The sequence below is a fragment of the Elgaria multicarinata genome, chromosome 4 (genome assembly GCF_023053635.1).
Source record: "Elgaria multicarinata webbii isolate HBS135686 ecotype San Diego chromosome 4, rElgMul1.1.pri, whole genome shotgun sequence".
In the NCBI taxonomy this organism is placed as follows: domain Eukaryota; kingdom Metazoa; phylum Chordata; class Lepidosauria; order Squamata; family Anguidae; genus Elgaria; species Elgaria multicarinata.
The window spans coordinates 99,891,991-99,910,154 of NC_086174.1; the positions used below are offsets into that span (position 1 = coordinate 99,891,991).

General features: G+C 38.7%; 1 protein-coding gene across 2 annotated transcripts; it reads left to right on the forward strand.

Annotated features, from left to right (window-relative positions):
- The first annotated feature begins 1,146 nt into the window (after positions 1–1,146).
- Positions 1,147–5,506, forward strand: GPR63 (G protein-coupled receptor 63). 2 transcript variants are annotated; one of them, XM_063125765.1, is made up of 2 exons: positions 1,147–1,183; positions 4,431–5,506. In XM_063125765.1, the coding sequence occupies exons 1-2, from the start codon at positions 1,147–1,149 to the stop codon at positions 5,504–5,506; spliced, it is 1,113 nt and encodes a 370-aa protein (XP_062981835.1). The 2 variants fall into 2 exon arrangements, with proteins under 2 accessions (XP_062981835.1, XP_062981834.1); XM_063125764.1 differs by lacking the exon at positions 1,147–1,183 and having other exon boundaries at positions 4,250–5,506.
- The last annotated feature ends 12,658 nt before the right edge of the window (positions 5,507–18,164 follow it).

Sequence of the window (18,164 nt, forward strand, 5' to 3'; positions counted from 1 at the left end):
TTCTTATTCTTTTATATATATTTCTCCCCTTCATAAATTGTGTGAGTAATGTAATTTACTAAGATCACAGAACTGGAAGGGAACACTGAGATAGTTTCATGACCCTGTAGCACTATTATTTCCCTTTGAGGAGAAATAAGAGCTTTCCTAAGTACCCAATTATATTTTGTTTTTATGGTTACAAAAATAATAGCAGTGAAAGGCCTGTAGTACAATGCATCAGACAGCTATTACAATGCATCAGTCCTATTTTTACAAAATAGTTGAAGAGCAGCAAATTTATCATTTTGCCCTGGATAAACAGATCCATTAGATCTGATGAGATCTAATGGAACATATAAAAAATTAAGGTGGTAAGTTGAAACAAGTTTCTAGATTTTGTTTTCTTCATTTTATCCAAACCTGATTACTACTACTACTACTACTACAACAACATTTGCATCCTGCCCTATATCACAAGGATCTCAGGGCAGTGTACAGATAAAATCATACAAACAATGTAAAACAGTAAGTATACACAGCTAAAAAAACAAATTAAACCATTAATAAGCTAAATCCAGTATAAAAATTTTAAAACAATAAAAACCAATTAAAACTATGTGCAGGCTTGGTGAATTTAGCCATCAAAGGCTTTGTTAAAATGCCATGTTTTAATTTGGCACCAAAATGAAGGCAGTGCCAGCGGCAGTTGGGCCTCCAAGGGGAGGGCATTCCGCAGCCCGGGTGCCACAACAGAGAAAGCCCTCATGTCATTCTGCTTTCCGCCATTAAATATTAAAAGCATCAGGTATTTATAATACAGCAGACTTTGCGCTAGTTGTCTCATGTAGGCCCGGAGAAGAAATTTGCCCCACTGGGCCACTTGCTGTATTTCATTTTAACAAGGGCTTATTTTTTTACTGCAGAACCATGTGTTACAGCAGGACATTTTGCTTTTGCTAAAACGTATTGTATTTTTAAAGCTATATCTGCACAAGGTGCCTTTTAGTTCAAAAGCATGTGCACAACAAACAGCCCCTCTGAAAGCAGAAATTCTATGCTGAACCTTTTCTCCCAGCCTCTAGCCCTGCATATTGGCAGCTCTTGCAAGCTGACATATAATTGGTCTTTCCCCCACATGTTAAAGGCAGATGGATGCAATGTGGAATGCTCTGTTGGAATGAGCATATGCTAGGGGTCCCCGGCCTTTTGGAACTGCTGGACACATTTGGAATTTTAAGAAGGTATTGTGAATACTCTCACAAAATGGCTGCCATAGAGGCATGGCCAGTGACAAAACACTCATTTGTCAGAAGGAAAATTGGTGAGACTAAAAGAAAAGTAACTTGCCCAAGAACTTAACTGCAAGACAGAGAAGGGATCTAAGCTCTAAAACACAAAACCACTGTTTTCAACCCAAAGAAAGATGGCCCTTGACAGCAGCCCTTCACTTTGCAACATTCCAGCTTCCCAGTTAAAAAGAAAAGTAATTACAAATATTAAGGAACAAAATAAAAATCAGGATGGGCAAGGGAGCCTGGCAGTTGCCAAGAGGGGTGTCTCTCATGGGCACCACATTGGAGACCCCAGGCATATGCTGTGTCCCCTATCCAAGGAAATATTAACGTGATGACCCACCCTAATTGACCTTTAACAGCAAGTATTTTGCTGAGTGAATAAATAAAGCACTGACTTCTGGAAGCAGTACTTGGAATATCAAGGTTCTAGGTTTTGGCAAAAATTATTCAAAGTTACAATGTTTTGTACCAATGTAGAGACTCTCAAAATCTCAGATTCTGTGATGTCTAATATCTCCTGACACTTCCCACACTGAGCCTTGCAGGAGCTGCAATGTGTGTCTCTGTGAGTAAAGCAACCGTGTAGGTGGGCCAGTTGTCTTGGTCTTACCCTACCAATTAGCACTTTACTGTGAGAGAGGAGACTAATTCTTCAAAATTAAGCTTTATCTTGAACTGAAACATCCTTAAGAATAATCTCAGCAATATATGCTAGGTCTCCAGTTTCTCCATTACCTGTCTGGTTATTTTTACTGATTGACTGACTTACCCTATATATGTTGCAAGGAACTGAAGCACCTGAACATAACGGCTTGACTTGTTTTCTGTTACCTGCCATTCTTTACCCTGAATTATTTGTTCCTGTCATGCTTCCTTTCATATCACTCCCCTGTGGGCTACTGCTGTTAGCATCTCTGCTTGCTGCATTATTTGAGTCATAGGCCTTTGTGGGCCTCCTTGTCAGAGATTTTGATGGTAAATTATTCTTCATTACAACTGAAAAGAGTGGTACAAATTCATTTCCCTTGCTGGTTACAGATTGCACATTAACATTTCAGGGTAAAGAACAATCTTAGTTGAAATATACCTAAAATGGTTTGCTTTATATCACTGACGTTTTGAAATGTTTCCTTGCTGTTGTCCTAGTGTTCATATCCAAGTTAATTATTAACACTAGTGCATACTGCATTAGCATTAATATCAAAGTAAAGTGAAATGGAAAGGTGGGGGGGGTGAGAGAGAGAGAGAGAGAGAGGGAGGGAGGGATGTAAAACACAGCTGACAATCATTTTAATTGCTTCTTTGGAAATGACTTTTATTAAAAGTAGTTTAATTCTTGTCTTTTCTCAAGTGTAAGAGAGCATGTCCCTAAATTAAGTACTAATTATATAGTCAAATTGATAGTTCTGATCTCAGTGATCAGTGATTATATGTTCTAATGCATGTAAACAAGATCTCACCATTGTGCTCTGCACTAGCAGCAACATTGGTTCCATAGTCATAACCCCGGACATGAATTTTTTTAAAAAAACACACACATTACCTTCTAAGCATGCATTGGAAAGATGGCAAATGATGAATGAGACAAGATAGCTATTGGTAGGTTATTAACTACTAATGTTTACTGAATTGTATGTTCCTATGGACTACTACTGATGTTAACATTTCACTTAAACACATGTTTGATAGTAGGAAAATACATGCAACATTATTCTTTGGAAGGTGACAATTGTGTGGATTCCCTGTCATGCAATGCTGACACCAGATCATTCTGGAACAATACAGTGCTTTTATAATGAAAGTATAAACACGTTTATTGTAGTATCACAATGAACATCCTCAGAAAGCTCAATCTGTTACTAGAGTGAGCTGAACTTTGAAGTTACATTTGTCTGGTCAAAATATTAAATATTTAAGACTTTTTTAAAAAAACGTTCAGATTTTTAGAACAATAACAAATAATAGAGCAAACTATGGTCAAATGCATAAAATACCCAAAGCCTAGTCTTTCTTGGGAGCTTTACAGAATGCCATGCTAAATCAGATGGAGACCTATCTACCCACAGTAGATGTTACTGATTCAACAATTCTCTTGACTCTTGTGACCTGTGACATCTTTTATGTAGGACTGAATGCCTCTGAAATGTGCATATTGGTTTTTATTTGTGAAAGAAATACTTCTGTCCTTTTCTGGAAACTGTGGAATCTGGTACCCTTTGTTTTGCTTTCAGCCTGCCCATCAGCAGCTACAGTGACTGATAAATGGCCTTGTGTAATTTGGTAACCAAACAGGGTAGGTGGTAGGGAGACAGTGTAGATGCACTCCTCCAATTAAGCTGCGCTGTCCAATGTTTATAGCAGCAACTGTCCGGAGAAAGTTGGAGTGCCAGCATGTGTATAATCCTAGCTACTTGAAGGATGTCAGAAAATGCCTTATTCTGGTAAGGGTTAACAGTTCACATACTCATTTGGGCCGCCAGTTTGCCTGTCCCTAATGTTACTCTGTGGCCTTGTTCAGAAGACACCTTAAACCATGGCTTTAACCACGGTGAATAAGCTTTTTTGCCTTGGTTAAAGCCATAGTTTAAAGTGTCTTCTGAATACAGCCCGGCTTTCTGGCTTAACCACCATGATTAAAGCCATGGTTTAAGGTGTCTTCTGAATGGGGCCTGTGTGGCATTAATAGATTCTCCCTACCTCTTGCCCCTCTCCCCCCCTCCCCCGCAAACTTACTGGGTCTCAATATGCCTTTGTCCATAGCAATGTCGGTAAAACCTATACTCATGTTTAACTATTTAATTTCTGTTTGATTTTTCAGACCAAAGCACTGCCATGAAGGGTGAAGTTCTACTTTCCCCCTGCTGGATATGTAACTACAACTTGGCCCACGGCCATGGGTCATGACACCACCCTTATATACTAAAATGCCTTGAAGCCTCTTTGATCTTGCTTCATTCTGCTCTGCTGAAGTGATGGTTGTTTCTGCAATGCTGACACCGGGTCATTCTGGAATGTTAAATGCAACGTTTGTTGTCTATGAAAATGCCTATGGAAATATCACCACTCCCTACTTCTTGGTTCGTAGTGGCACAACACAGCCACTGAAATACCATTTGGGTGCCATGGTTACTACTGAGATAACTGCTCTGACAGTCAACACTACATCTGCCCTTCCATTACAAGACTTCAGAAGCTTGAGCGTGCCACTCCAGATCATTCTTTCTGCTGCCATGATATTTATACTCCTGGTTTCTTTCCTTGGTAACCTTGTTGTCTGCCTCATGGTCTATCAGAAGACTGCAATGCGATCTGCTATTAACATTCTCCTAGCTAGCTTGGCTTTTGCAGACATGCTGCTTGCTGTGCTGAACATGCCTTTTGCTTTGATAACTATCATCACTACTCGGTGGGTTTTTGGAGATACCTTCTGTAGAGTGTCTGCCATGTTTTTCTGGCTGTTTGTCATTGAAGGAGTTGCCATTCTACTTATTATTAGCATTGACAGGTTCCTTATAATAGTTCAGAGGCAAGATAAGCTGAATCCTTACCGTGCAAAGGTCCTCATCGCTGTCTCATGGGCTACAGCTTTTGTAGTGGCTTTCCCACTCTCCGTCGGGAACCCCAGCCTGCAGACACCTTCTAAAGCCCCTCAGTGTGTGTTTGGCTACACAACGAGCCCTGGCTACCGTGCCTATGTGATATTGGTGGTACTGATTTCCTTTTTCATTCCATTCTTGGTGATGTTGTATTCTTTTATGGGCATCCTCAACACTGTACGGCACAATGCAGTTCGTATCCATAGCCACCCAGATAGCATATGCCTGAGTCAAGCCAGCAAACTTGGTCTCATGAGCCTCCAGAGACCATTTCAAATGAACATTGATATGAGCTTTAAAACTCGTGCCTTCACAACCATATTGATTCTGTTCGTTGTCTTCATAATCTGCTGGGCCCCCTTCACCACCTACAGCCTTATTGCCACATTTAACAGCCACTTTTATCAGAAGCACAACTTTTTTGAGATAAGCACTTGGCTCCTTTGGCTCTGCTACCTCAAGTCTGCTCTGAACCCCTTGATTTACTACTGGAGGATCAAAAAATTTCATGATGCATGCTTAGACTTGATGCCCAAGTACTTCAAGTTTTTGCCACAGCTACCTGGTCACACCAGAAGACGTATCCGGCCTAGTGCCATTTATGTGTGTGGGGAGCACCGGTCAGTAGTGTAAAACTTGCAACAAACAGGTCCTTGATCTTTTTTGATGTATGGTTGTTTTGGCAGATTTTTTTTAATGGCTTCTTTAGCTGCCATATTTATATAACTTTTGGTATGTATTCCAGTATCGTGCAATTTCAAGGAAGAGATCATTGTTAGGCTTTGCTACTGCAGTATGACTAAACTGCAGTTATTGGCCACAAGCCAAAGAGGCTCTGTGTGCGTGTGGAAAGAATGATGCATGCAGACAAAGCTTTCTGTTTGTCACATTAGTTTCCACTGCTGAAGAGGCAAGCTGCAATTTAGGCTTGCTCTTCTGCAGACAACAAACAGCAGTGAAATCTTCAAAGAAACTCCTGTTACATGTACGGTTCTCTCCTGCACATGTGTGCAGCTGCCTGTGGATTGTGGCCACTACCTCCAGGGTTCTTTGGTGGAGAAGAAGACCCATTTTGAATATTTGTCAGGTTTGATGCTTAAATACTGCAGATCCATTTAATTGTAGATGTTTTTAATGCTGCTATTTTATGGTACATTTAGCTGGACTTTTTTTTTAATAAATGATGCTGCTGCTTTACAACAACATAGTAGAGCCGAAAAGTCTCTATTTAACTTAACATTTTTGAAAGTTGCAGTGACATTAAAATAGATTTTACTATCTTTGTGCACTTTAAAAAGAACTGTTTGGGGTTGGGGGGTGTTTCTGTTTTGTTTCTTCCTGCAAGGATTTGGTTTTCAACTGTTGCAGTGTTCCATTAAAAATATTATTACAACCTTTGTTTTCATAACAAATTTGCAAATTTACTGAGTTTGCTTGAATCTCAGAAGTATGCAGTGCATTAAGTGAAAATCTGGTAGTTAAATGAAAATTTAAATAGAACATTCAGTGCAGTCCAGAGAAAGTTAAATGTGCTTACGTCCTATTGAAAATGGAAAGAATTTAACCCATGAATTTCAGTTGCTTATGCACATGAGACTTGGTTTGGAGTCCTTTTAATATTAGCAGTATGTAAACATAGTTCAAATTTCAATGGATTGTACCTGTTCCAAATCATATACTTAAAAAAAGTATAGAAATGCTGGCATCCAAAGAGCTACTTTAGGACTATCCTAGGTATGGCAGGTGGAAATTTTAGCTCTTCCTTTTAAATGCCAGCTCCCTATTCCATGCTAGAAACTGCTTTTTGAAATGACCTTAGATTTCAGGAGAGGTTTTTCATATGGCATATTGGTGCAGTTGTTTGAGAAACGCAAGTCCAACTCTTACCTGGAATTTGCTAGAGATTGTGCAGTTCCTTGGATCTAGGCTAAAGTCCATTTACAAAAAGGAAATAATATTACTACAAAATGGCGAGACGCCTATAAGGTACAGATACGAATTTATGATGTATAAAAAATTGGAGCTAATAATAATATACTATTTTTTCAGTAGGGTTTTTTTAGAAGGAGGTGACTGGACTAAAAAGCATAAGATGATGAAAGTAAATTGGATTTTTCATACTCCCACAGGAATTAACATGCTATCTCACTTGCATTGTGAATCAGACTTGATTCACCCCATCCTTTCTTCAAATCAAGATATTTTGTGGGGTTGCATCACTCACCTGTTCCCGTTTGAGAAAAGATGGAAAAATGAGCAAATATTTCCCTCAGGAATTGTCTTAGAAAACTTATTTGTAATCTGTTAAACAAAATTGAACAATGTAAATATATTAAAGCTAGCATCAATTCTACTCTAGCTTACAATAGGGCTAGGTATGTTCTTTTAAGAGCACTGCTTTTAAGACATTCTCCTTTTTAAATCACTCATTTTGAAAGAGGTGGCAGAAGATGGCACAGCTAAAAGAACCACTTCATATGGAAGAAGCAATGCAGTTCTTCCAAAAATGTTTTATGATTTTTTAAAAATAAATGTTGCGTCATGGTAGAACACTTCATAGTCTGAAGTGGAATTGCTGATTCACAGCTGTCAATTCTTCCCTCACTTATTTTATTTATTTGATTGCAGTGAGAATTCATTTTCTCCCTGAAGATTAGCTAAACTGTCTATTAAAAATGTTATCACTCTCACAAAGTAACTTACTATTGCTGTTAGTAATTAATACCATTGTTCTATCTTAATTAATTTCATGAAGGGAATTCACATGTTGAAAGGAACAGTGAGGCCACATATCTGGTCCTGTTTCCAAAGTCATAATTCCTTACTATGACATCCACAAGTTATCTATGTACATCTGATCTAGCAAAACTGATGCATCTAGACCTCTGTGCCTGTAGGCTTCCATAGGAGCTTACAGGTCTACATACATGGGTTCTCAGCTCAAATGTCTATGCTCAATGTATGGATATAAGTGGATGGTATTTGGGTGCATGACCTTGGGGTGAACCCAGAAGCACGGACCCACTGTCCATTTCAACTGTGGGTCCCCTTCATGTGATTTAGCCACCTGCATATGTTATAGAAGCAATACAGTGTAATGCTGTATGAAATGAGAATGATGCATCATCAGATAAAATAAATTTTAGGGCTTCAGGCAACCATGATCTTCTGGAAAGTAATAATAATAATACTGAAGTTATAAAGCAGCAAAGGTATATATAAAAGCAATCTTAGTAATGCAGTTTTAAGAGTTGTATGGGAATATATTGGGTTTATCTAATGTTAGCCCTACTTAGACTCACTGAAATAAATGGAACTTAGGTTAGTCATGACTAACCTAAGTTCCATTCATTTTGATGATCCTACTCTAAGGCTAACGTTGGATACAACCCATACCCTTTACCGTCCTGAGTGAACAAGGCTTGCATCTCTCTGTGTAATGGAGCTACGCAGATAGGATTTCTTGCAGAGATTAAGTGCCCTCATTTTTGTGAACCGTCCAGAGAGCTCCGGCTATTGGGTGGTATAGAAATGTAATAAATAAATAAATAAATATTTTTTTTATCATATTCTTTCCTTTGTGAGTTCAATATGGAACAATAGATCAGCAGAGTCAAGAGTATACACTGAGATATTATGGACAATTCATCCTTGAAACTATGAGATGGTTCTTGTGTTAAATGGCAGAGCATGGTATGCTCTGGCATAAATAGGTACTTCTATTTCCTTGATTGGAAAAGTCCAATAAATTAGATGTAGCATTTGATCAAACTCTTTTACAGAGCATATATCACTAATTAACTAAGTTACAATATAGAGCAATATAGAGCTGGAAGGTATGGATCATGACATCATCTGCAGGAAAGGGAAATATCCCCTTAAAATTTCCTGCGTCTTTGTACAGAAAGTAGTTTGCATATCACGGTATAAGCTATTCCTTACAAACAAGTTTAAGCATTAAGCACTTGTGCAGCCTGAGCTTATCACACTGACCTGGAAGTAAATCCCACTATGTTCAGTGGGTCTTACTCTAGGTTAAGTGTGCAGAATTTAGCATCCAGTCCAAAATATGACCAATCAGGAATTTCAGATTTCACTTTTTTTTTTTTTTTTTTGCAGCTTGGAAATGAGGTAATATTTGGGATTCATCAGATGAGCATTTTATAACACGCTCGTTACTGGGCACTCACGGATAACTTGCCCCAATCGCCTACTGTGTGCAAGAGGAGCAGCGTGATAAAAAATGCCCACTAAATGGGCCATGTGGTTGTTGTTTACTTCCTCTTCCTTCTCAGTCGAGAAAGAGGAAGTATTGTGCAACAGAAGAGGGGGTGGAGAAGTGATAGAAGGGAACCATGATTCCCCCAGTCCCCGTCTGATGAAGCTCTTTGTTTCAGTAAGGATGCAATCCCTAGCCTAGTCCCAGGTTTCTCTTGGCAGAATGCTGGGAGCTGTAGGACCGTTTTTCTGACTAAACATGCATAGTATTGCACCCTAAAAGTTCAGAACCAGAGAAGGCTAGATTTCTCACATTCTCACTCTCCCCCCCTCCCCACCCCCACTTCTAGTCTTTGTGCTCTGTATATTTTCCACATCTACTGTGTTTCAAAATGTAAAGAGGACATTTGCGTATCAGGAACGCTATTTACAGCAGGCTGTATGTTAAAGGGAAAAGTAAACCTGCATAATTTTACACTTTAAACCATTTTACCATGTGTTAAAAGCTCCATTGGCTCTGTTGCTTTTAACATGCTATTGTTTTAGAACAGTGCCTTGTTAATTTAGGATGATTTTTTATATCCTCTTAAACTTGAGAATCCTTCACTTCTACTAGTAATTGGCTACATACAAAGTTTACACCTTCGTTTACAAGAATCATTTATATGCATTTCAGAAGGCAACAGATACGTATTTTTAATTTTTGGTGTAAATCAGTCTATTAAGAAATAGCTAAAGACTATCATTTTGTTTCCTTTCCAAATATATTTTTGCCTGAAGTTGTATACTTGATATTACTGGGGGAGCGGGTTGCAGTATGGAAGATCAATTTGAATGTTTTATATGTGTAGTTATCTAAACAAATTTCTTAAAGCTGTCAAATTTGTTGTAAAAATCCGTTGCTAAAGAGTTTTCACTGGGAATTCTTGAGGGATGTCATATTTGCCTTGAGGGGGTTCACTACTTTATGTAAGCTTTTTTGTTTGTATAGAGAAGAATAGTGTGCTTTTCTGTTTCTCTTTCCCTCTGTCTGATATATTTTATAAGTTTTGAATAAGAACTGAATTTATGTATAAGTTGCTGCCAGAATTTAATGCTCTTTCTATTGTGTGACATTCACCATTAGCAGTTCATGCAACATTGTCATCACAGAAAGACATATTAATTTATTTTTGCTATGTGAAAACGAAGCACCACAGTATGCATTTGTTGCAAGTGAAAAAGTGATGAATTTCTTAAATCTGTTTCTTTTAAGAGTTAATATCGGTCATTAATTAAATGGTTTACTTTTCTTTTCTTTTTACACAAAATCAGTATACATAGGGAGACCTCATATGTATAGTTTTAAACTAAAGTTGACCTTAAAGTTATGATGTACATATAATTTCTATGGAAACAATGGAGGGAAACAAAAACAAGGGGGAGGGGAGTGAACTTTGTCTAGCAATCCGGAAGGATTCTGCTACTGTTAACCAATAATGTCCATTCTTGAAATGTTGACCTATTAAAATGTTTTCATAACAATTCAGTTTTTGTGTTCTTGAAAAATCTGAAGCATCATTTTCAAGCCTCCTTATATTGTGAAGAGTGGTGCTTAATATAAGTGTTATTTACATTTATATAGACATTCAAACATAGCCATAAAATGGTTCAGATAAAATCACAATACATCAGGTGGGTGGAAGAGATAGAAGTGAATTTGAGTGTGCATTAAATTCCTGATAAAGGCAACAACAAGGTCTTAAACTGTACCATCCTAAGAGTTTTCATTTGCATGTGGTTTTGTGTGCCAATAATCCATGGAATGCTTTACCTGCTCAGTGCTTACTATGCCCATGTGGAATTGTCCAAGGTGCTGAATAGAAGGGGATATTCCCTTCTGGTGTGATGAGATATCCATCATTGGTTCACTCCTCCCATCACCTGAGACAGATAAGGAACATGTGCCCAGGCTTTTGCCTTGGTCCTGGCTTCTGTGGCTCCTCCTAACCAGTTAATTCCTTTCCTTTGTTCAGGATAGAGCTGGTTCTTTTCTCTCCTCAGCGATCTGCTTTTCCAGACCTCATTTTTTCTTTCAATCCTTGTTCTATCACTTAAAAGTTTTATTTCTAGTAGTTATAGCGTCTGCCAGGAGAGTTTCAGAGTTAATTGCTCTCTCCCTGAGGGGCTACCTCTATACATTTAGTAAGGACTCAAGTCACACTTTGGTTGAATCCATCCTTCATTCCCAAAATTAACCACTCAACAGAATGCAATAAATGGTTCTTCCTTACTTCTGCCCTAATACTTTTCACCCCCTGAGTGGATTTGGCAGACATTGGATGTTAGAAAGGCCATCAGAATCTACCTTAAGAGGACTGAAGAACCAGGCATCCCAATTCCTTATTTGTTTCCTTTCATCCAACAGCCTTAGTGCAGAAACCTCCATGAGCTACTATTGCCAGGTGGCTCAAGTTATGTATTTTAGTGGCCTATATTATAGCACACTCCATCAGGGCTGCGGCTGCCTCAGCAGATTTTTCTATTAACACCTCCTTAGCAGAGATCTGCAGAGCAGCCATGTGGTCCTCACACTGCATATTTGCAAGGTTTTTTTAAGATGGACCAATATGCTTCTGCCAAAGAAGCCTTTGGGCATAGAGTGTTATAACAGGTATTTCCTCAACCATAGGGTCAGCCTGCTTTGGGGCAGCCCTATTGGAACTGTACCTTTGTATATCCCATGATGGATGTACAAAGGTACTCTTCACACCAAATGGGAATGAAAAGTTGGGTTCTTACTGTGAAGTTCCATTCTGATTCACTGTGCAGGAGATCTCTATATTACACCTTCTGGCAGGATGATCACACCTGTTGATATTAGTATTCATTACAATTTTTCTCACAGTGTGCCAATACCCATAAAGGGGTTTCTCTTTATCCTTTCTACCTTTTGTTTTTGGCCACAAAGGCTAGGACCAAGGTAAAAAAAAAGGCTGGCCATATGTTACTTGCCTATTTTACACAATGCGAGGAGTTAGCCCATGATGAATGAATGAAGCTTTATTGAATAAGTCTTCCGACCATTTCAAAAATCAAAAATCACATCATCATGATGGATTTGGTCTGATAACGAATTGGAATAAAACTTCACAATAAGTACACAGCTTTACAGTTCCAGATGTGCTGAGCTCCATGGGCTAGTTCATATGTTATAAAAATTCTACATACACACACAGGACATTGCCTTATACCTGGTTGGACTATTTATTTAATTCATTTTTATACTGCCCATTCGCCAAAGCACTCTGAGAAGTTTATATTTCTAGCTCAGTATTGTTTGCTCTTAGTGAGTGGCAGAACTCTTCCCCATCAACTGATTCTTTGCCATGGGAAGGTAAGGGATTGTACTTGAAACTTTCTGTATGCAAAGCATGTGCTCTACCACTGGATCCTTCCCAAAGAGAGCAAAGAAACCTTCTTGATGCAACAGCATGGAGAAAGTAACATAAATCAGGACAACCTTATTGATAAGTACCACCCATCTTAGGGCATGGTGGGAAAGTTTCTATAAAAAACATTGACTTGAAGAACCAGCTGCTCACAAGAAGCTGTGCTTTATACTGCTTACCATATTTTAAAATATCTCTAACATTATCACACTGCTTCATACATTAATACTCCCAAGTGACTCCATCTATACAACCTCTCTGTGGAAGAGTATATGAACCAATCTTGCATTGTTTCATATAAAGTAGATGTGTTAGCTATGGCTGAGTAATTAAAAATTGCTTGAAGTAAACAGAACATATGCCAGAGGCATTCGTACTGTGTATGATTCATTTCCCACACAATACAGTGACCTTTATGACTCACTCAACTTTCTAGTTGGAAGTGATACTTTTATTTCTTGAATATTGGGAAAGGTAGGAATGTTAATGGGAGGTGGCCTAGTTGCCTCTAGTGAATTGCCTCTAGGCTACCTCCCATTCTAAAATAGGATTGCGCTGGAAGTAGACTGGTTGTGGTTTAACTTGGAGAAGGGTGGAAGGTACCTTGGAGTAAATGCTGCAAAATACAATTTCTTCATCGCTTTATCTCTTTTGAGCTGTGTCTTTTACATTATAAGCCAATGAGCAAGAACTGCTTGGTTACTGATCTTATATTAGCCATTCTGGGAGATTTTTTGGCTGAAGACTGGTGTAAATATGCATTAAACAAATTAATAAATAATTACCAGATCTCATGAGTTGCTTCCTAAGGTTAACAGCTCATAGGATTGGGGTTCTAAACTCAAACTGTCCATTCTTTCTCTCTGTAGCTGAGGCAAGAGAAATAACATTTCTAACCACAAAGTTATATCCTACTTTCACACAATTGTTTTCTTTAGACTGATGCTATGCCAAGAGGGCAGGGGAAAGGGGTGTGTAGCATGAAGGAATGAATTTGTGGATGGAAGCTTTATGGGATAATTGATTTTCTTCATCTTCTAAGAATATTTTCTATTGTTGAAAGGCTTTTTCTTTTGAAGTGCCTGCAAGGTTTTAAAAACACAATTACCTCTCCGGAATTAAAACGATCACCTGTAGCATCCCTTATTATAGGACCATAGGTTGTGACCCTATGTTAAGAGTGTGTGATGGTATTCTGCCATTATAACGAGAAATTTGGGGACTGTAGGTTCTATGGCTTATAGCCAGAAAATGGCTAAAAGGATTGATCCGAAGCTTGGCAGTGGGGTTGTTCAGACAACATGCTAAGCCATGGTTAGGCCGCTAATGCTTTTGCAGCAAATGGTTACTGAGCATCTTTAAACCATGGTTATGGAGCCACCATGGTTAGGAGTGGTTCACACAGCATACTAAGGCCCTTTCTACACCTAAGAGTTTTCCCAGGAAAATGGAGGGTTCGTCTCTGCCTGCTCCCAGAATCCCCTGTGTGTCATTTGGATGCACAGGAACGATCCTGGGAGAAAAAGCAGGTGTAGAACCGCTTCTAAGTGATGGTTCACCTCCTAAGTGATGGTTCACATGACATGCTAAGCCATAATGTTTAGCTAAAAATGCTTAACCACTGTCGCTTAGTGTGTTGTTTGAACAGGATCAGTATAGGAGAGGGGTGGCTTGAGGATAGCCTGTACCAATTTTGAGGTGAAGAAGATAAGAAATTGCTTATTTATTGGAGTTTAAAGCTCGATGAGTGACCTCCAGCAGTTTGACAGTTATTGTCTGTTATCTTTCTCGTAGACTTTGTTGGGGTTACACTTTATTGGCCAATTTCTTTGTTTGTACCACAACTTTTGGAAAACCATTTGTTGTGTTAGGTCAGAGGGGAGTTGTAGTATATGCTGAGACTTAATAGTATCATAACCTGGTTTTAGTTTTTATTAAAAATGTGATTTCCCCATCCCGCCCTATTTTATCCTATGGGAATTCATAAGGGCCTTCCTCATCATGCCCAGAATGAACTTACAGAAAGGAGGGGGTGGAATATGCTTGCATGTGATTGGTTACCAGGGAGATGTAATAGGAGGGGGAGGGGGAGGGGGAGCAGGTGAAGAAGGAATTCTAGAAAGAAAAATAGTGTCTCAACTACACAAATCAGAAAGGAGCTGTCTCCACTGCTGGATGATGGCAGTAGCCTTTGTTTTATGCCCAAGCATTTCGGAATGCAAACGCCTTAAAGAGCATAAACGGAAGATATGTAAATTCCAAAGTTGTACATCTTTCTTGCTCTCTCTGGGGGAGAAAATTAAGAGAGATAAAGCTTTCTTTCTCTCCATAACACCTTTCACAGGGCCTTTCCAACTCTATCTTTCCATGTGGATGGCATTGTAATATGTGGATACTCGTAATATGAAGCAGTAGCTTCACTTGCATGATAGCTTCGGTTGCATAGATTCCATGTGTCTGTTCCAGTGAACAGACAAGTCTAGGACTCTGCCATTGACAGCCATGTAGATTAGTTCCAAGTTATCAGTGAAGCTGGAACTAGCCACAGCACAGTATAGGATACCCTACCATATACATGTTGCCTAAAACAAACACATCTGTTAAGAGGATAATTTTCTAGTATTTTGTAACTTGAGTGGAAAGCTCTTAATAAAACATATTAAACCAAAAGGTTTTTGTTTTTGTTAATTGAACACATGCTTCAGCAATACTACTAAGTACCTTGGTATAGAAAATGTGGAACCTTTTAAATCCCCTTCCACCTAAGCACAATGTACTCCATCTTTTCCATTAACAGTAGTTCTGTACCATCGTATTCCTCATGAATCTACCCTGTGTTGTTCCAGCCCTTTCTCTTTATTTTTAAAATAGCTAAATATTGCATTTGGAAATCATGTGATTAACTACCTCACTTCATTAACAATCTGTATAGCTTATTCTCTAGATTTTAGATTTGGTTGGCCCAATTTGGAGACCTATTGCAATACAAGGACACAGTTATAGTCACTCTTTGTAATGTGAAACTGAAGACATCTCTTGTTGCTGTTGCTCATGGGAGGTTGATTCTACACTGATCCTAATAAGCACTCTCATAGGAATTCATTATTTTGAAACCCATACCTAATAAGAGATGTTTTGTGCTTTTGAAGTTCAAACTAATTTCCATGAAGGCCACCATCACTAAGCAACAGATTCTGTTTGGTGTCTCTGGAGGGCAAAGGCTATAGTCCTATATGATGTGAATCACAATTAAGGAGAAATTAAGTTATGAAAGATGGCTACTCCTGAAAAAAAAGTAATACATCGTTCTGAAGTGCTCTCTATTTGTTTTAAATTAAAACTTTGTTATAAGACTTATACAGTCTTATAAGAACAGGAATGATAATGTTGCAATTTAGCTTCTGAACCTCCCATTGTTGAGCTGTGAAGTCATGGTGTGGTGTAGTGGCTAAAGTGTTGGACTGGGAGTTGGGAGATCTGGGTTCTAGTCCCCACTCGGCCATGGAAACCAACTGGGTGACTTTGGGCCGGTCACAGACTCTCAGCCCAGCCTACCTCACAGGGTTGTTGTTGTGAGGTTAAAATAGAGAGGAGGATTATGTACGCCGCCTTGGGTTCCTTGGAGAAAAAAAAGATGGGGTATAAATGCAATAATAAAAATAAAGAATAATAACATGCATTAATACTCTAACTTCTGAATGGGAAATATCAACCCACAAATTAGATTCTATGAAGAAAAGTGGGGAAACTGGTTCAGCCGAAGGAAATTTAACAAAGAACAAGAGACAGGTTGGATTATGTGATGTTGGAAGGAAGTCAGCAGGAAGAAAGACTTATTTGAGTAGAAACCTATGAGCCAGAAGAACCTGGGAAGATGAGACAGCTGAACATAAGGAAGTAAAGAAGGAGAAACCTGATCGGATGGAACATCAGAGGTGGCAAAGGGTTAGGAAAAAACCCTACACAGGATGAATGGAAGAGTGCACTAGTTGTAAAGGAGAGGCTAATTAGTGGTAATTAACATACAATATTTATTATAAAGATTTATAAACCTACCCTTCAAGTAGAAGATCATGGATGCTTAGAATACAACATTTAAAGCACCATAAAATAATGACTATAAACATCAGCTAAAACTGGCAGATCTATAAAAGCAGCATAAAATAATATGGGCCAGAATAAAATGTGATCAACAAGTTAAAAAGCATTGGAAAACAAAAGGGTCTTCACATGGTTGAGGCCAGGTGAGTCTCTCTTGGGAGAGCATTCCAAAACTGGGGGTGGGGGTGGGGGGCAGCAGCACCTCAGATGGCAGGAGAATCCAGAGAAAAGCTCAGATGATTTTTATTTTTATTTATTACATTTATATCCTGCCTTTTTCCCTCCAAGGAACCCAAGGCGGCGTACATAATTCTCCTCTACTCCATGTTATCCTCACAACAACAACCCTGTGAGGTAAGTTGGACTGAGAGTCTATGACTGGCCCAAAGTCATCCAGTGGGTTTCCATGGCCGAGTGTGGACTAGAACCCGGATCTCCCAACTTCCAGTCCAACACTTTAGCTGCTACACCACAAGTCCATATGGAGATAAACAATTTTTCCAGTTTCCACTACCCAAACTATGAAGGGCAAGACCAATTCTTTGACCTGGGCTCAAAAATGGACCAGAAGTTAGTGGCATAATATAATCAATGCAGTTGCCCATTCTAGGTTCCTATATGGAGCCTAGCTGAGCTTAGTGCATGACATGTTCCTGTGCAGGGAAAATAAAGCAAAATCTAATTATAGGGTATTTCATAAAACAGCATAATGCATGTAGAATGACTTTATCAAAGGACCTATAAGGTCAGATCTCTTTTAAACATGGAGAGTATGAACTGCTGTTCAATTAATACTATGCTATTATTGTATGTATGTGATATAGTTATCTGTGTAAGGAATAGAAAATACATCAGCAAAATGTATACCACGTTAGTAGTTCAAATTGCTATACTTAACCAACAACATTGTTATTTTTCACATTCCAAATGATGACCAATACTGGTGGTTTTTTTCTTGAAGGTTTCCTTTTAACTCAGGAAATCAGCCATGCAGAGAATTGCTCCCACAATCTGTTGACTGGATGAATGAACCTTCTCCAATCAGCCATTATACATAAGGACACTAAATATAGTCTATGCTGCAAAACACTGTGAGCCTGAAATATTCTGAAACCAGAGCTATTTGTACCTAATGCTGTGCTAAATAAGGTGGAAGCAACACTGACAAGTCTCAGGGAAGTATTATTTATATCTAGCTAATTCCAATAGGGTGTCAGGAAAGATAAATGTCTAGGTGACCTTTTGAAAATGTAACAAGCTGTCATCATACCTGGCACTAATTGACAGTCTCAACAGGCGGATTTATCTGAGCTGAGCACTCAACAGCCTGATTAGTGCTGGATTGCAAGTCAAATGAATGTTGTAAGAACTTTGGATGGATCTATATCTACCTCCTCCTCCAGGTATTCTGTGCCAGTTTTAAAGCAAGTCAAAACTTAACACTCCCACATTAAACATTAATGTACTGCCAGAACTACTGGTGAGTTACAGTTAACTTTGGGGAAAACGGGAAGATGCCTAACTGAAAAGTTGGTTAAGCT

Coding starts and splice junctions, on each gene's coding strand:
- GPR63 (XM_063125764.1), top strand. CDS start 4,250: ATGGTTGTTTCTGCAATGCTGACACCGGGTCATTCTGGAATGTTAAAT.